This window comes from Aythya marila (assembly GCF_965140915.1).
Source record: "Aythya marila genome assembly, chromosome: 14".
Classification (NCBI taxonomy): Eukaryota; Metazoa; Chordata; class Aves; order Anseriformes; family Anatidae; genus Aythya; species Aythya marila.
Genome location: NC_139055.1, coordinates 12,233,096 through 12,251,980, shown reverse-complemented (window position 1 = coordinate 12,251,980; position 18,885 = coordinate 12,233,096). Strand labels below are relative to the sequence as shown.

General features: G+C 50.8%; 2 protein-coding genes across 9 annotated transcripts in view; both read left to right on the top strand.

Moving 5' to 3' along the window:
* ITK (IL2 inducible T cell kinase) overlaps positions 1–3,030 on the top strand; it is a 30,022-nt gene extending 26,992 nt beyond the window's left edge. The window contains exon 17 of one of the 2 annotated variants that reach the window (XM_082771324.1): positions 650–3,030. In XM_082771324.1, coding sequence (XP_082627450.1) covers positions 650–907 — 258 coding nt within the window. In that variant the 3' untranslated portion in view covers positions 908–3,030. Of the gene's footprint in view, positions 1–481 lie in introns of both variants that reach the window. The other variant, XM_082771325.1, reaches the window with a different exon arrangement.
* Positions 3,031–4,867: 1,837 nt separating this feature from the next.
* CYFIP2 (cytoplasmic FMR1 interacting protein 2) overlaps positions 4,868–18,885 on the top strand; it is a 53,461-nt gene continuing 39,443 nt past the window's right edge. For 2 of the 7 annotated variants that reach the window (XM_082771601.1, XM_082771595.1), the window contains exons 1-8: positions 4,868–4,931; positions 10,880–11,020; positions 13,083–13,172; positions 13,252–13,329; positions 15,440–15,541; positions 16,438–16,619; positions 16,941–17,037; positions 17,745–17,873. In XM_082771601.1, the coding sequence (XP_082627727.1) occupies positions 10,904–11,020; positions 13,083–13,172; positions 13,252–13,329; positions 15,440–15,541; positions 16,438–16,619; positions 16,941–17,037; positions 17,745–17,873 (795 nt within the window). In that variant the 5' untranslated portion in view covers positions 4,868–4,931; positions 10,880–10,903. Of the gene's footprint in view, positions 4,932–8,247; positions 8,282–9,488; positions 9,507–10,073; positions 10,164–10,399; positions 10,627–10,665; positions 11,021–13,082; positions 13,173–13,251; positions 13,330–15,439; positions 15,542–16,437; positions 16,620–16,940; positions 17,038–17,744; positions 17,874–18,885 lie in introns of those variants that run through there. The other 5 variants (XM_082771598.1, XM_082771600.1, XM_082771596.1 and 2 more) reach the window with 5 other exon arrangements.

Genomic DNA, 18,885 nt, shown 5'->3' with positions numbered 1-18,885 from the left:
CTCCTCCCTTTAGTGTTTAGGAGATGCTCAAATGCTAGCACAGGATCAAATCCTGGACATGAGGCATTTTGTAGCTTTCATCTGTGTTAGCAAGCTGAGTTAAACCCTGGGCTCTTTGGTTTTTATTTAAGCTGCTATCTCTCTAGAATGTGTTGACTCAACTGAGAAGTCTATGTAGCACACTTAAGTTAATTCAGCAGTTTGCTTCCTAAGAAAGCTATGTATCAGTGAAGCTCGGTTTTAATACAGATGGTAAAAATGACAGCCAACCCATTACAAGGTCTTAGTGGCCTCTAGGGAAAACTCACTGCTAGTAGAAAAGAAACTGCACAGAAAGAACTTCATTCTTCCATTGGCATTTTCTCTGTGAGAATGGGTTTTATTTCTGTAAAAGCTCAGTCTTGTCACAAAGTTTTCCTTTGTAACCTCACCATTCCTCTCAAGCTGACGTTAATGTTCTCCCTCTCTCTCCCCTGCTCAGAGGAAAGAAGATCGCCCATCCTTTTCTCTTCTGCTCTATCAGCTGAGTGAAATCTCTGAGTATGATCTGTAATCACAGCACTGGCCACTAAGTGAAGCTGAGAGTCCTGAGAGGGCAGATGGCTGGATTTTCCCCACACGAGCATTAACAGGAATCCTCTCACCATAGACACTTGCCGTACACCTGGGGAGAAGGAGAGGGCAGAGGCCAGTACTTCCAGAGAGACAAGATATCCTCAGGTCTTCCAGAGCACAGGCACGGGCTTTGGACTGGCGAGGAAAGTGTTTTGCATCTTACAAGCAGAACCAGCAATTGAGCACAGATTCCTGCGCCACGCAACCCAGCAAGCGTATTTCTCATGAAGATACAGCCTCAAAAGTAAGAGATCTGGCATTGCTATTCCAGTTCTGTGAACTGCCAAATTAAGGTCTTCCCTGAGGAAGAAGAAAAAGAAAAAAAAAACAAACAAACAAACAAACAAAAAAAAAACTATTTTTGGCTGAGGATGAACATTTAGACATTTCCATGGCTCTCTAATTCAGAGTGGGCTGGACCTGAAAGCTGTGAACAGAAATAAACCTGGGACACAAGGGAACAAACTCGATTTAGTGTCTGCATTTCTGATGCTGATATTTCAAGGTGGTTTTGTTCTTTTACATGATCTCCTCTGAAACTGTGGCTGAACAAAAACAAGGTTGTGGTATCCCATAAGCTGAAGAGGTGCCTGTATGTTCACCCAAGTTTGTAAGGGAGGAAGAAAAAAAAGCAATGTGCTGAAGAGTCTTGAAATTCTCTCAAATTTGTGTAGTGAGTGGGAAAATGGGACTCTCCGATGGGGAAAAAAAGTCAAAGCTGAAAGTTTGTATTCATTTTTTCTTCAGTCCTTCTACATCAGAAAAGAGACCTCCACCAATTTCTTTGAACCAAGCATGGAGGACTCAGCAGGGCCGAGTGCTGGGTGTCTCTAGCCCAGGAGAAGACAGGATCCCACGATCTGATTGCCCATGAGAGGCACAGGAACCTACTCCAGAACCAGTGTGTTTGGAGGGAAGGAGCCAGAGGGCACTGGAAGGGTAGCCCTGAGGAGGAAACATGGAGTGTGTGATCAGTGCGCTAACGATAATGAGAAGTTTTCGCTTACTTCAAAGAGCAACTGAATCATCAAGAAGAGAGTTTTCCATCTCTTCTCTCAACAAACTGGTGAATCCTCTAGGGACTGATCAAAGAAAGAAAGGCTTATGCAAACGGACTGCCTGGGTACTTCTTGATGAGTTCCACATTATGAGGTGACAGCGCGGGTACTTCAATTAAAATCTACCTTTTCTCCGCAAGACAGACACTGATTTGACGTAACCAACCTCCAAAACAGAAGCATGCGTGTTAGTGTCCTGTAGAATTTGTAAGATCAGGATTTCTGCTAAGCATTAACTATAACTAGGGAAGCCAAAAGGCCTCACAGATGCTATGTGCATATATGCAATCTGTATTTTTGATGTTCCTGTGTTTGGGCAAGCTAGGACATGGGTAAACCTTACGTGACAACAGTTTACAAAAAGTCTGAGGTGCAAACTTCCAGCAGCAATTTCTCATGTCGTTACAGAAGTCAAGTTCAAAGATGTTTGCCAACAAAAATGGAACAAGGAAATACTGTAATCCTATGAACTCACATATCCTGTGTCAGACTGTTTCTTCACAGAAGGAGGTCAAATTTTTGGTATTTTTCAGACCTGTGGTTCTAAGGTAGCAGCCAGCATCTTTTCAGGTTTATGGATACAAGCAAGATGTAGTTCCTGCCCTATGCATCTTCCCACTTTGCTTTGTTTCCATACTATTCTCCTTCTACAAATATAATCCAGAATGACTCTCCCAAGCAAGGAGAATCCTACCATTCAGACCAGAGGTTGTCAATCCAAACCAGGGTCAGAGTGCTACCTTCAGGTCAGGATTGCTGCCAAAATCCCTCAGCAGTCTGAACCTACATGTGGAATATGAACATCTACAAAACAGATTTTGATTTCTTGCCTACAGTGAATTTAAGCTAAGTTTCTCCTTGTCCCTCTCACCCTTTCAGTCCGAATTAGCCTGTTGTCACGTTCCCATGGTGCTAATTTTGGTGTTTAGCCAATGCCATTTTCAGTAGCCCTACGCAAGTTGAACTGCATGCACACCTATGGCTAAGTTTCAGGCCAGCTGGCCATAACCCCACTCTCTCCCCCACCCCACTTAGAGGAGCTGTACAACCGCAGGATGCTCTGAAATGTTTTTTCCCTGGGCACAGCCACCAAGCCCACAGCAGGGATATCCACAGGCTCACAAAGCCCAGCCCCTGGCTTGCTGCCCTTTCCATCCAGGGAGCAACCAGGGATCTGTCAAGACTGAGGAAGTTGCTATTATGTAGCAGCAGTGTTGCTCTTCTAAGAATTGTTTTGGAGGCTATATTTATGTTTGATGAGATAAATGTAATATTTATTAGCTAGGGAGCATTGCACGAAATAATATTGTAATGTCTTACGTTTGGTCTTCTTTAGCAGGAATTTCTATGTACACAATATATATTTTTACAAATAATAAAAATACTTTGTCCCAACTGTGGCTTTCACTATATGTCAGCAAAAATGCAAAAAACCACCCTTATGCTTTCATAATCACACACCCTGCCCTTTCGCAAAATGCTCCCCTCCAAGAAGCAAATAGGCTTCTTCTGGCTTTCTGCAACATCTTCTGTTCCCAGAGCTATGGCTGTGCTCTGGGGCTGGCTTGAGAAATATTAGGAAGTATTAGGAAGTTGTGGCCTGGTCCCACTGCTCTGTCCCAGCACGTCCCCAGCCTGCTGCTATGGTGAGCACTGGCACAAAGCTGGTGGGTCTGCCCCCACTGCCAGTCCTCCCATCCTGCAGTGATCTGCACAATAAACACAAAGCTCGTTCCCTTATTCTGTAACCTAAGACAGCACAGAGCAGAAAATTAAAATAGCGTCACAACATCTGTCGAATTCCCATCACCCTGAGCCTGGCTGATAACAGGAGCAGGTTAAACTGTACACACACACACAAAAAAAAAAAAAAAAAAAAAATAGTCCACAGCAGTTTTTACTGCCACAGGTTTCTTGAACTGACCTTGTTTCACCCACGGCCTCAGAGCAATATTAGCTGTGAAATCTCCCAGATCTGCAATAATAATGTTCACTTACTGAATTTTTCTGACAAGCAATAAATAGTAAAAAGAGGAATGATGGCTACAAAATGTTCCAGTTAAAGGTGAGATAGAAGAAATGACGCAGAAGGGAATGAGAAGAGTCTACACAGAGAGATGCAGATTTGTTCAGGTATGGTCCTATCTGCTAAAAGGCTGTTTCTATCACTGCCGTACTGCTTTGTGGTTTGCAGACCCCATGCCAAGCTAGCATGGACAGCAGAGCCGCAGCCTCTAAGGAATTGGGAGCGGTTACCCTAACACAGGAAGGACCAGATGGCAACCTGCTTGAAGCACAGGCTGATGCTTAGGGAAGGGACACTGCCAAGGCCACCAAGGAAATGGATCTAGACATAAACACCAGCTTTCAGCAGTCTTGCACATCCACCAATGTCTTTCAACCAGCAGCAGCAGCAGCTGAGAGGGCTGCCGAAAAATGAATGAAGGCCCCATCCAGGGTTTGCATCAGTTACGGCGAGGAGCTGCTGCTCTGCAGGTTGTAAGAGGTCCAGTTTGGATTTCATGCCAGCTCTGAAGAGCCGCATTGAAACCTTACAAAGCAGCGTGGGCAGAAGGACTGGAAACTCGTCCCCGAAGAAACGCCAGATGCCAAAAAACGCCAAAAGGAAGCTCTTTGGCATGCAGTGCTGACTCAGAAAAAGCTCGGAGCAAGGGCATCGCCTCCTGCCTTCCATCCCTTGCACGCCCAGCCACCCAAAGCTCCGCGGGCATTTTAAGCACAAACCTTTCACCGCCACCCCGGCTGACACCCCCGGGCGGTAACCTCGGGGCGGCGGCACCCCCGGCACCCAACAAGGGGGCCCTGCCTCCCCGGGACCCCCGGCAGCCCCTTCCCCTCCCTACCGCTGCCCAGCGGAGGGGCGCGCATCCCCCGGGTACCCCCGGATACCCCCGCGCATCCCCCGGGCACCCCCCGCGCATCCCCCGCGCATCCCTCGGGTACCCCCCGCACATCCCCAGCGCACCCCCCGGGCTCCCCCCTTGCAGCCCGGGGGGGGAGGAGCCGCTCTCCCCGCTCCAGCCCCTTCCCTCGCCGGGGGCCGAGGCTCCCCCCGCCGCCGTGCGGAGGGGCCGGCGGAGAGCCGCGGAAGTGCACTTGCTGCAGCCATTTCCTGCTCTTTGTGCGGGCGGCGCGGAGCATCCCGGCGAGCTGCGGCCCCCCCCTTGCCCCTTTACCCTTCCCTAATCCCCCAGGACCCCCCCTTTTGGTCCCGGCCCCCCCCCATCCGAGCGCCAGGTGAGCGGGGCGGGGGTGGGAGCGCTGCGCGGGGGCTGCGCGGGGGTTGCGCCGCCGCATCCCTGCAGCTCCGCGGCCCCCGGTCGGGATGGGTTTGTTTTTTTTTTTTTATTTTTTGGAGGGGTGTCGCGATGGGGGTGCCACCCGGCGGGGCAGGTGCTGTGTCCCGTCCCCCCCCCCACCACCCAAGGGTGGGAGGCCCTGGATGTGCGAGGATGTATCCCATAATGCTCCGTGCTACCTGCGGCAGGCAGCCCCCCCGCCGGCAGAGCACGGCGCCGGAGGGGGGGGGGGACACAAAAATCCCCTTCTCCCCTTCTAGGATGGGGGGAGAGAAACGCAGAGCCCCCGGCCCGGTGGGCGCTGCAGGCCCCGGGGTGATGGCAGCGCTCCGCACAGCCCGGTGGCGGCGATGCTGCCCCCACCCCAATGGGGGGGAAATGGGGGAAGAGGCGATGGAGCGGGGCGGTGGGGCCAGGGGCAGGAGCTGGCCCTGGGGGGGTCAGGGTGGGGGTCCCAAAAGGGTCCCCAGGGGGTCCGCAGTCAGCGCCCGCCGGGGGAAGATGGTGCCCAGGGCGAGGAGGGGAGCGGGGGGATGCTGAGCCGGGGAGGGCTGCGGCGGGCTGGGGGCCTTGATGGTTATCCAGGGCGGTGTTTTGGGGGCGGTGGGAGATGGGGGAACGTCCCTCATCCCCAAAATTTCCCCCCACCCGGGCGGAGGCCGTGAGCGGGGAGCGTTCCTTTGTAGGCAACTTTCCAGGCGGGGAGGCTGGAAATGCATCCTGCTGGGAGGAAAGGATGGCTCCTGGGGGGGGCTGGATAGGGATGGAGGGAACAAGAGGCACACGCTGCACCCCCCCTCGTGCTTACTGGGCCTTATTCTGCCAGCTGGGCTGGGGAAGGAAGAGGGTGCCGGTTGGGCGCCCTACGAGGAGGCCGCCAGCGGCACAGCTTGTCCCCCTTCGCCATCTGCTGCTTTCCCCGGGGGGGTTGAGGCCGCCAGGCTCAGGCCACAAAGGTTTTGCAGAATTAGGCTGGGCTGCAGCACCCTTGGCACCCCCCCCGGCCCCACACGGCTAGCCAGAGGAGAGCACGCTCGTGTTCGGCGCGGTGACAGTTGTCAGAGGTTGGGCACGACGCTGGGTGGCCAGCCCGCTATTTTGGTGTCTGACACAGCCCTGTAATTCTAGGGTAATTCCCTACAAAGGATAATGCCTTTCTCCTTTTCTCTGTGCAGCTAATTGCTGTTAATGAAGCCCGAGGAATATGGAAAATCTTCCATTTTCTGACCCGGGTCTCTTTAGCAAAGCAGGCTATCCTATCATAATAAGAACTTTATTAACAAACAGTTATCTTATTTGCATGAAAATAGGATGATCATTTCTGGAAGATCAGTAATTGTCCGACTATTAACAGTTCATTTCTGTGTGGTTCAAATTCTCAATAAGTGCTTTGACTGTCAGCAAAGGAGCTTGCCTGGAAACTTGCTCTAAATTTCTCAACTATACTGGAAATGTAGCTTCCTATACTAGCCTTTTGCCTTGACCCTCTTTCTTTGGCACCAGAAAAAAAATTGATCAATTTATTCTATAAGAAATAAATTCCAAATAAAATGTTGCTGAGAAACAGACACAGCAGAGATGGCTGAAACTCCACCGTAATGGGGTGGCTGAAAATGCAGAGTGGAGATGCAGACCAACAGCTTCAGGAGTTGGGCATTTTGGCTTCCTTTTTGATGGGAAGAGTAATTTCATGGTCATTAATGCCTGTGTCTGTGCAGGGCAGGAACCCAGCTCTGCCAGCTTTGCTCATCCTGGCTGTGTTTATCTGCTTATGCAAAGAACCTCCTGACTGGTGTGGTGTTGAAATTACAAGTGATTCTTAGAGCATGCAAGGAAGGTTTGATGTCATGCATCCTAAACCACAGGGGATGTTAATCTCGTGAATTTTAGGCAAGGGTAAAACTAACTTTTTGCATCCCAAAGTTACTCTACTTAACTGAAAGTACATTGTCAGCTAGCAGCATTCACTCTCCTCTTGCTGTGAGGCAATGGGTACCAGAAATGTCCTGCTGTGTGCCTGAGGCATCAGTCAGCTGGGCATTTGCTGGGCCAAGATGCTTCGTGACCATGGATTAAAGGCTTTTTGGAGTAAGGGGGAAGCATTGTCAGAGGGGCAAACATGAATTACATGACGTTCCCAGGTTGCCCAGGAAAAGAATCCCAAATCCCCCGGAGGTGACCAGATGTTTGCCCTTTTTCTCCGTATCACCATCTCCCCATCAAAAGTCAATTTGCTGCTCCTCTCACCCCAGGCTTGCAGGACGCAGAGTTACTGCCAATCTCCAGAATTCCTGTGATTTCTTTCCTCCTTTCCTGCCCTTGGTCGCTCCTGCGGCCCCAGCGTGGATGCCTGCTGTAGGAGCAGGTGAGCTGCAAACCCGAAGCAGCCCGTGCCACTTCCCCAGCGCTCTCAGCTGCGCAGCTTCGAAGCCAAGCACACATGCATGCAACATATTCATTATGGCCCTGCTTTCAGAAGTCTTCCTTTGTTCCCCCAAGCTGCTCTAACAATAAAGGCTTCTTTGTTCCTCTCGCTGTGAAGAGGATGATGCTGCACAGACACTTCTGGGCGAGCGTTTCAGCGGGGAAGGTAGGACCTGCCCTGAGACTGTGAGCTCAGGCATCAGGGATGTCCAGCCTCGCTCCTTCTCAAAACCTTGCTACGCTCTCTAGGCTGCTCTCACAACAGATTTACCTTAATTTTAGCTACAGAGTGGTGGGGCTGGGCCTGTGGATCCTGTGTGGCTGGCGTGCCTGGGGTTGGCACTCTGAGCAGGTGGGACGGGGAGCACCAAGCATCACCTGCCCCAGGGGGACCACAGGAGGAAGAAGTTTCTGCAGCGGACGGGCAGGAAGTATGTGCAGCTCTCGTTAGCGCCGCTGCTCATCAGCAGAAGCTGTAATTAGCCCTTTGGCCATGTCTCTGCTCCCCAGGGTTTCACCAGGGTGGGGCCGGCTCCTGCCAGGCTCATGCTGAGTTCTACCAAAACACACGTTGCCGGAGGAGCATCAGCCTCTGATCAGAGGCAGGATATGCAGAAGAAAATAGTTTCGAGAGGCAGCTTGTAGCAGCCCAAGAATCCACGCAGGCAGGATATGTTTCCTGTATGAGAAGGAAAGCCTTACCCCGCAGCCCATGAGCTATGGTAACAAAAAAGCCCCGTTTGGGGCACGCCGCCGTGCTCCACCCCGGGCGGCGCGGCCGCAGCCCCACGTGTGCTGGCACAGGAAGGAAGCGCCGCTGGTGAGCTGCAGGCACAGCTGGCACAGCTCTGCCGGGGTCGGGGGGTAAGGCTTAACGAGGACTTTTTGGTGGGTGCCCCCAGGACCCCTGTAGTTCCCTGGTTGTAGTCACTTGGTTGCTGAACGGAGGGGGTGAAGCTGGATGTGACAGGGCAGTGCCTGCGCCATGGAGAATTGCTTGAGGCTGCTCCTCCGGGGATGCTGTGGGGTAGGGATCCTGGTCTGCCAACCCTGGACCGGTGTCCCCTCCACCGTGTGCTGCCAGCTGCAGGGCTGCCCTCTGTCACGGCTTGCCAAGGGCCTGAGACGCAGAGGAAGTCCCGACTGACTTCACTGTTCCCCTTCATCTCCTTTGCTTCTGCCATTGCGCTGAAGAAAACATAGAATTGAAACTGGGAGTCCCCGTCACTCCCGGGGATGTTGCAATGAGGACTCATCTGGTAAACCCACAAAGTTTGGGCAGTTTTTCCACCTGGATCCCGGTTCTTGCACTCTGCTGAGCCATGGCAAAGCAGGGGGTGGGCTGTGGCCAGGGCTGATAGCTTGCCGGTGCTCAAGGCTTCCTCTTCTGTTCGTTATTTCTACATGGTTCCTCCCTTCCTGCAATGGAGTGCCAGACCTGTGGGGCAGGGGCTGTTGGCTTCTTGCAGGTTTGTGCCATGGCCGGCACCACAGGTCTGAGATGCCGAATTGGGACCCGGATCTCCTGCTCAGAACAGGACAGAGCAGCTGCTTTGGGCAGTTTTTGCACCTTGTTACAGGCAGCAACTGCGGCCAAAGGGGGTGACGGGGGAAAAAAGAAATTTGAGTGAGTAGGGAAGGGGCTGCTTGAGAATTCTTTTCTCCAGATACTTATTTTGTGGTTCTTCAAGCTGCAAATACAACCAAGCCTGTTCCTCAGCTGCCTGGTGCCCTGGGGAGGCGTTTGGGGAGGTGACGTGGGTTTTACCAGGCTCAGAGATATTGCAGCTCCTGCGTGCAGGCAGCAGGCCCTCTCCTCACCAATACGAAGCCACCCCCAGGACTGCAGGCTGCCCGCAGCCCCCTTGGCTGTGCTCCTCGCTGAGTGCACGTGTGTCTGTCTGTGGCCATCCCACAGCCATTGTCCTTCCGTGCTCCCAGTGCTGGAAACGAAAAGCAAACTTGTATTCGGGGAAACAGTGACTCAATTAAAAACAACAACATGAAAAAAGGACCTAGGGGAATTGTAGCAGATTATCAGCTGAACGGGAGCGCCTGTGGAGCTGCTGTTGTGACCAAGGATATGGCGGTGAGCAGGAAGGGACATGGTGTTACTTTCCTATCTGGCACTTGTGCAGGCATTGCTGGAGCCCTGTGTCCTGCGCTTTGGCAAAGAAAAGCTGCAGAATTGGATCAAGCTTAGAGAAAAGCCAAAGAGATGAAAGGATTGGAAAAACATACCCAATAACAAGGCAGTCGAGGAGCTTGGCCCGCTTACCTGAGCAGAAGCGAAGGTTGCAGGGTGTTTGTATTGAAATCTGCGAGTATCTTGATGGGAACTTTGAGCTCTATTGAGCTCTACTGTCTTACAGATTAAAGTGATAAAACCCGATGGCTCACATTAGAAACTAGACAGGCTCCAACTGGTAAAAAAAGCGCTCCTCGAAAGAGGGGCGATCTGCTAATCGAACAATATGTCAGTTCTCAAAGCCAGTTGTCTCTCTACAAATACCTACATGCAGCTGCATGTTTTCCGAGAGGACAGACTCCAGGTCAGCCACAGCTCCTGCACATGGATTAGGCATTAACTGGGGGAGCCCGGTGGCGGTGGTTATACAAGTGCTCAGCCCGGATGACAGCAGCTTCCCTCCGTGTTTGCGCATGCAAAGGTGAAGAGCAAAAGAGATCAGGGACAGAGAGCTTGATCCTGCGTATCAGCTTGTCCACGTCGGTGCTCGGCACAGGGGTAATCACCAGCGAGCTCCTTCAGAACCATTTCCCTTTGCTTTTTATTTCATGTGCAGCTGGCACCGTCTCAGGACACCGCCGGTGGCAGCTGCAGGGCAGGCTGGGGCTGGGCAGGGGCCACTGCGTGTCTGGTTAAAGCAAGGAAATTTCTTATTTTAGCACAGCAACTTTTTTTTTTTTTTTTTGCTGCTTGAGCTGCCACAGCCTGACTGTGCAGAAGCTGATCCTTTTCGGTTCACCTGTGAAAATCGCTTCAGTGTTTACAGTTTCCAGCTCTGCTCATGTATGTGGGAAGGCGATCATGTGAGCGTCAGTGCTGGTCATGCTTTTCTAATCACGCTGCTTCAGGAGAGATTTTGGAAAGCACCACTTTGCATTTTGGAGCACAAGCTTTCACTTGAGGCTGCTTAAGCTGCGCTGCAGCCCCCAGCTGTTTCGTGTCTCCAGCAGTTTTGCATAGAGTTAAGTAAAGGAGGACATGGGTGGGTGGCTGTGTTCCTCTTATTCTGCATTCCTGCTTTGTTATTGAGTCATGGAAGGAGAGATGACACAGAGATATAGGTTAAATACACAAGAAAAGGAAAACAAGATGAACCAGGATCATACCCACTGCGGTGCAAGCTAGTCCTGGTTCCAGTTTTATCCTTTGGTGCTTTCCCACTGAGTCTTCTGCCTGCTGACTGTCTGTCTTCCTCTCTTTTCCTTTGGATCTAGCGTGGAAACTGAAGAGCCAGAACCATGACCACCCACGTCACACTAGAGGACGCCCTGTCCAACGTGGACTTGCTGGAGGAGCTGCCCCTGCCCGACCAGCAGCCATGCATCGAGCCGCCCCCTTCCTCCATCATGTACCAGGTACCTCCAGCCCCGGCCGCAGCAGGGCATGCAAAGCGCAGGGGTTCATGCAAAGCAGGGGGGCGCGTGGTGCTGTGAGAATGAGCAAAAAATGTTCCTGGTTCGGTGTGTTTAAGGAAATATTCACAACAGACCTAGCCACAAATCTGCTCCCAGAGAGACTGGTGAAAGGGATCTTTAGCACTGAGCACGATGTAGGGAAGTTGACCATGAGGACAAGAGGGCATGAACCAGTGAGAAGCCAGAGATAAGGTTTGTGATAACAGCAGAGAGTTCTCGGTGATGTTTTATTGTGCATGTATTTCTGTGCTTCCTTTTCATGGTACTGCATGTGTCCAAGTAAGCCAAAATCAAAATTCTGCCTGAATTTGGCTGGCCTGTGCTGCCAGCACAGCTGGAGCTGCTGCTGGGGGAAGCGGAGGGCATGCAGGGGAGGGCAGTGCCCACAATCACTGCTCTGCCTCAAACACCCACAGATTTAGCTGCAGCTGTGCTGACCAAGCTGGGCGTGAGCCCAGGGCAAGGCTCAGACCCCTGCTTGTGCATCCACAGCGGGATGCCTCAACTGCTTGGCCACCACACCCTGTCCTACTACACACACCCGGAGTTAAATATAACGTGGGGTTACTTTCTCTGTCCTGCCATTCCTGTCTTCGTGGTTTACCCGTGACTGTACATAAATGCACCCATACAGGGATGGCCGTGCCGTGTAGGCAGGGCTCTGGAATTACAGTATCTCTTTCAGCAGGTCAAGCTGCGGGCTTGTTCAGTAGCGTTAGTATCTCTATGGGTTATCAAACCCAAAGGCATTTCTGGGCTGTTCAAATGTCAGCTAGCCCTGGAAAATCTTGGTATCAACTTAGCATCTCTCTTCACAAAACAATTTTTAATCTTCACTGGCTTGTGTCCTGCGACCGGCTGAAGTGTCTTATGGCATAGCCTCACTCATGTCTCATGTCACAAGTGTGCACTCATCTGGACCTAAAAACCTCATCTTAACCAGATCTGGAGGCGTTTGTCCAACTTGGTTCCTCGTGACAGATACGTTGGGGTTAGCCCCATCCCTGCCGCCCAGAGATGCACACACAGCCCCAGCTTTTGCTTTCACCTCAGCGACATGCGCTGTCCGAGAGGCACTTCGAAAAGCAGCCCTGCGGCCACAGGTCTGTGCTCTCAGCTTTGCCTCTCAGGAAATGGGTTACTGAGGTGAACACGGCTGCTGCAATGCTGATGACATTGCAAGGAGCAGCTCTGGGACTCGCGTGTGCTCTGCCCTGCAGCAGATACCATCAGTGCGCCTTGGCGGAGGAAATTGCCCAAGCACAAAGTGTGTGAATGGGCGCTCAGTGCCGCGAGGCCAAGGAGCTGCTTTGTCACCCCCCACCTTGCTCTGAACTTCCTCACTCCCGTATCCAGACCCAAAGCAGTAGCTCAGCTTCCCAAACAACTTTTCCTCCCAAAGCATCTGCTTGCAAGAGCAACACTAGCACTGCTACTGGCATCTGAACGAGTACTGATTTTTGTATTTATGTTTTCCAGACATCTCTTTCCCTGCCCTTTCCGCGTGTTTATCCTTTGCAATTCCTGCTGACAGGATGTGGTCTTCCCCTAGCAGTCAGGGGCACAAATGGATGTTAATGAGGTTGTGTTTGTCTTTGAGTTAGCAGACTAAAGTCTTCAGTATAACCACTAGAGGTTTGCTCACTGGTGTGACTGCAGTTCCTTATAACTGATCCCCACTTGGCTTGGCTTGATTTTATAAGGCTGTGTCAGTCTTGATTGCCACATCTTCACACATATAATCTGCAGGGTCTTTTCTAAGGAACACGTGTGGTTCAGATGCATTGCAAGCTGCCTGTACAAATCTACTCCAGCCCTAGAGAGGCAGTCATTTCCAGCACCTCAAATTTTTCATAGGCTGACCCTGTGCCCCAGGTGCCCTCGAGCCTGTGCCTACATGGGGTTCCCTGGATATACTCCCGAAACAATTTGCCAGCGCACGGCATCAGGTGAGACAACTAGCATGTATGTATGTTAATCCCAATCCCTGTTTCACCCACAGGCTAATTTTGACACAAACTTTGAAGACAGAAACGCCTTTGTGACCGGCATAGCCAGGTACATCGAGCAGGCGACGGTGCACTCCAGCATGGTGAGTCCCCTGGGCACTGCCCCGGTGATGCTGAGCCACGGCGCGTGCCCTGCCCCAACAACGCCTCTCTGTGTTTCAGAACGAAATGCTGGAGGAAGGCCACGAGTACGCCGTGATGCTTTACACATGGAGGAGCTGCTCACGAGCCATCCCCCAGGTACCAGGGCCCTTTCCATACAGGGCTCTGCTCAGAGCACCTGTGTGGTTTTGTCTTGCATGGGTTAATTTGGGCTGAAGAGTGAAGCAGATAAAAAAGTTGAAAAGAGAGGCCATTGAGGGTTCAAATTATCCTCCTAACTCCACCTAAGTCTCAATCACTGATCTCAGCAGCAGGTAGCTACTCCAGAAGAAGCAGGTCCCTGCTGCTGCCCTAGCAAAGGACATCGGCTCTGCACCCTTGTGTATGACAGGGGCAGCTCCATCCCTGACCCTCTTAGCAGCACCTCTCAGCTAAGTCACACTAGCCACAAATGAAGCAACTGTTTGTGGCTGACAGTGTTACATATATATATATATTTCCTGGTTTCAGGACCGTTTCCCCAGCTCCCCAAAGCAGTCACACTTGAAGTCACTTCACAATCGCAGGACCAGCCTGTGTGTCCCATAGCTGCACAAGGACGCAGCTGGGCACAGCTCTGGTCCTGCTCAGCGCTTGGCATAGTGCTGTGTTTTGCTGCTTGGATCCCCAACCACTGCTCTGTCTGGAGATTGGGTAGCCTTTGCTTTAATTAAAACAATGCTCTTATTTCCTTTCCAGTGCACCACTGGAATATTTTTCCCTCTCATGTTGTGGGGAGATGCAGTTTGCTTCAGGCAAAGGCAGTTAGTTTTTGGAAGTTGAGAGTCAAATGATCAGATCTGGTTTATATCACACTTCCTGACACCACTGCATGCTGTGTCTCAACTTCAGTTAAAAATTGCTCCAGTGCTGAGTGGGACTCTTGTGTTGCATGAAGCGAGATGGCTAGCTGTGCACCACAACAGCCGGTGCTCTTGAGATGTGGCAGATTTGGACTCTCCCTGACTTGCATGGAGCAGAGTGGGCAGCTGGGGCAGCTTTCTGCATCCCAAACTGGTGCTGGGGCACTGTCTCTGCTGTCATGGAAGTTCTGGAAGGGTCAGTGTTGAGCCAGGATGTATGAAGGAGCTCTTCACTATGTCAGAAACATTTCGGGAGTGAAGATCAGCCTCCCAGCCAGGTCTCCTCCAAACGCCCTTTTTTGCTGCTTCTGTACCTGACGGTCCTGGGTTTAACCATTCTGCTCTACTGCTGGTTCTGTTTCAAATGTTTTTCAGTCCTCTCTCCAACCAGAATCCTGCAAACACCTACAGACATGAGTAAGGTTGCCCATGAGGCCCACTGAGCCATGATTCAGACTCCAGCGCAAAGCTTGTCATCCGCAACACGAGCAGTGCTGGAGCACTGTGAAAGCGCAGGCTGACAAGGCAGCTGGCAGATGTAGTGCACATCCATTAACTCTACTGATAAAAGGGCTTGCAGCACTTCCGTGGAGCCAGGAAAAAATATTTCCACATGGCTGACAATGCCCATGTTAACGGTTCCCTGGGAAAGGTCAAACCTCAGTTCCCCTGGGTTATACTCTGCTGATGGTCTGACGAGATCCAGCCATGGGGAGATTGCTGATGCTGATTAGATTTTTGCTTATCTCCCATTTACATCTGATGCTGTGCTGCTGTTGCCTGTGCAGGCCACGCTAGCAGAAGGCAGGCTATGGCTGAGCTGGTGGCAAGACGTAGTTACTTAAATTTAGCTTCCTAGGACTCACTTAGGATAAAGATGACTCACTTCATTGCTACTAGTCACGTCCAAGCCCAGGGATTTTTAATGGGTCTGCAACAGAACCAAAGTGATCCCAGCAGGACTAGAGCAGAGCCATAGCATGGTGCCTTGTGTTGCAAACTCCCACGGACACAAAATCTAAAATAAATCTATGGTACAACATTCCCACATTGTATAGCAAGTGCAGACTTCATTTTTTGTGTATTCTACTTTGGACATTAGAATATTTCATTTCTCAGGGTCAGGATTGTGTCCATTTATAACAAATGGAGAGGATTTCACATCTGAGAAAAAGCCCTTTCTGCCATCACCTGTTGCCTTGAAAACAAGCTCCCTCTGGAGTCCCTCTGTTGTCCTCAAATGAGGACAGGATTCACTGTGAAACAAGCAGAAGTTGGTGGCTGGTGCAAGTCCACAGCTATGTTAGAAACAATGCTGATGGAGATGGTTTGTCTTTGCACTGCAGGTGAAATGTAATGAGCAGCCAAACCGAGTGGAGATTTATGAGAAGACAGTAGAAGTCCTGGAGCCAGAAGTCACCAAGCTTATGAAGTTCATGTATTTTCAGGTAAGCGGTCAAGGGGAGTAGTAAAAATAATTTATTACTTTGGTGTGAGGTTCCTGAGCAGGGCTGTGCTGTGCTGTGCCCACCACGCCAGCCTGGAGAGCCCTGATCTTGTGGTGTGTTTATTACTTGCAGTTACCTGTCCAGAGCCAAATCTGTGCCATTTATCCCTTGCTCAGCCCCAAGCTGGGAGCGAACACACCTATGCCCTTGAAGTTCATGGAGGACCACAACTGTAGGAGCTAGTTGATGCCACCGGCTCCTGTTTTTCTGGAGTGCTGGCTGGTGGAGGCAAGGGCTGTTTCTGTGCTGACAGCCTGGTGCCAGCACAGCTCACTCTTCAGCTCTTCTCTCTGAAGCAAAGCTGTAAGGAGTGGAAGGCTGATGGTACAGCTGATGTGTTAATCCTGGCCACGGTACCTGTCCAGTGTGAGAGCACTGAAGCTTGCATTTAGCGGTTGCTGAATTTGAGGCGCTTGAGAAGATAACAAGCTTAGATCCCAGCAGAGCAGCGACCACATAGCCAGCAGAGCTGCTCTGGGCTTAAGGGAACTCTCTACATCACCACCTGCATTTCTAACTGGCTGCAACTGGGTTTCACTGGCATATTTGGGTTTTATGTCCTATAAGTTGTAACACCCCACCTAGAGGACCAAAACATGATTTGGCAGAACACGCTGCACTCAGGGCAGGCACAGAGGATTCAAGCCCTGCTCCTCCCCTCCAGCACTGAGGACATTTGTCTGTAGTGGTTTGAAATGCTGCTTCATTGCACGGTGACAATGGAAGGAGACCCTGGAGCCTCTGTCCCCATCAGGACAAGGAAGGAGAAGTGGGTGGAGGTGGTGCTGTGTGTGTGCGAGTCCCTGCTGTGGTGACCGTGTCCCGCTGCCTTCCAGCGCAAGGCCATCGAGCGGTTCTGCAGCGAGGTGAAGCGCCTGTGCCACGCCGAGCGGAGGAAGGACTTCGTCTCTGAGGCCTACCTCCTCACGCTGGGCAAGTTCATCAACATGTTCGCTGTCCTGGACGAGCTGAAGAACATGAAGTGCAGTGTCAAAAATGACCACTCTGCCTACAAAAGGTGAGGGGCGAGAAGCAGCCAGCACAGGGACGGGGCTGGTCCTGGTCTGTCAGGAGGCATTGCCCAGCTGAGAGATTGGGCAGATGTAAGGGGGCTGGAGGCTGGGTTTCTGTGCTGTTGTAGGCTCTCCGCGTGAGTTTAGCAAACATCAGAGCTCTGTGTTTTGTTTCACAATTGGTAAAATGAAGAAAGAGCTAAGCTGTATTGCAGGGGGGCTCTGAGGCTGCAGCTCTGCAGCTGCAGGTGAGGTGAGGTGAGGAAGGTGGGTGGTGAGGACCTGCACTCGGTGAGCCTTGGTGACGCTGGATTTCTCCCTTCCAGAGCTGCCCAGTTTCTGCGGAAGATGGCAGACCCCCAGTCCATCCAGGAGTCCCAGAACCTCTCCATGTTCCTGGCAAACCACAACCGCATCACGCAGGCAGGTCCCGTTCCTCCGAACCAGTTCACCTTCCCACGTGTAGGCAGAGGCAATGGTCTCGCCAAGGCTGAGGGTCTTTCAGACTGAACTGCTGCAGTATCTGCCTCATTTGTTGGGTCATTTCCACTGACTGTTGTTCTTTGGGTCAGGCAGTATAATTCCAGCAGTATTTCTTTCCAGTGGATCATCCTGGGTAGCTTTGGCGGTCTGTTTGTGTCAAGACAAGGATAAAGGTCTAAAAGGTGCAAGAAGAGCTCTCAGGGGGCTTTCTCACAGAAACTCTACTTTTGTTTTCCCCAGGAAATCCATCTAGTCTGTCTCTGCAACTGCATGGGGACTGCAGATCAGACACCAGGGGCCTCCACACTCCAGGCTCTATAGCTTCTGCTAATTAGATAAAATATTGCACAGAGACAGCAGACAATCAGAAAGTCTGCTTCTGAGGCAGACCCTTTCTTTTCATCTCACTGTCTGATGCTTGGCTGCTATGATCAGTCTGAAGGGGAGAGCTGTCCTACAGAAGGAAGCTTATTCTGTACGGGTGGTACCATGAGGTTGATCTTCTATCTGTGACTTAAGGAAAACACACAGACTTTTTTTTTTTTTTTTTTTAGGAAACCTCTTATCATTATGCTCTTAGTATTTTTCCACTTATTCCTGCTGTTCCTTTGTCCATGTGGATAATGTGATCCCTATTGCTGTTTCAGTGTCTGCACCAACAACTAGAGGTTATCCCTGGCTACGAGGAACTGCTTGCTGATATTGTCAACATCTGTGTGGATTACTATGAAAACAAGATGTATCTCACGCCCAGTGAAAAACACATGCTTTTAAAGGTAAGATTCGGTCATATTTATGGGTTTGAGTGTTTGGGCAGTTCCACTTCTGTTTTAGTAAAATGAAATTCCCTTCCAGGACAACGCTTCTCTTCATTTTCTTTATTTTTAGCTCCTTTGGGTTTACATGCATCTCTTCTCTGGTATCCAAGCCAACATCTTCTGGACACAATGCTTGATATGAAATGGGAAAGTTTTCTGCACGCAGCACCAAAGCTGCTTTCCACTTCTGCCTGTTTCTTTTCTGATCACAGTTACCTTTTGTCTTCTGCTGGGATACCTCCATTCCCCCATTTCCTCCCCATTTATCCCTCCTTTGTGGCTTTGTAGACTGAGCATGGATGAGGGTCAGAGATGTCCCACCTCAGTGCTCTGAAGTGGCACCTCTGCTGGGCAGTGCCATTCTGACCTTTGTGCATGTTCTCGTGTAAAAATCTTCTTTCCTCTCTTCATTTCGTCTGCTCTTCCCCATCTCCATCTCTGTCTTTTCCGCCAGTTCTTCCCAAGGTTGCCAGCAGCTCTGCCTGCTTGGCACTAAGGTGGTGCCAGCTGGTGGATGAGAGCACCCAGGGTGCTCTGCACTCTCCAGAGCTGGAAGCGCTTTTTCATTTGTACATGGTGTGCAGGAACACAGTTTTGACCTCGGTAACCTTATAGGATATGCTAAAATCACCACCAACTTTGCAACCCTGAATTTTCTTCTTGATACCCATCTCCAATAATAATCAGAAGACAGATCACCGTACAGGTTTGGTTTCCTGACTCTGAAGAGCCCCAAAGATGAACATGCCAAAGTATCTGCTTATTTTTTGTGTTTGTCCTTACTGTAAGTCAGTTATTACAGTGATTACAGTCACTATTACCCTAAAAACTTCATTACCACGGATGAGTCAACTGAGGTTCTTTGAAGGACAATGTTGGTATGTTTAATATCTATAATGATCTGTACTGAAATAAAGGGAAAAAATCAACCCAGGAGAATATTTAAAATGTTGTCAGTTCTCTGGGAGCA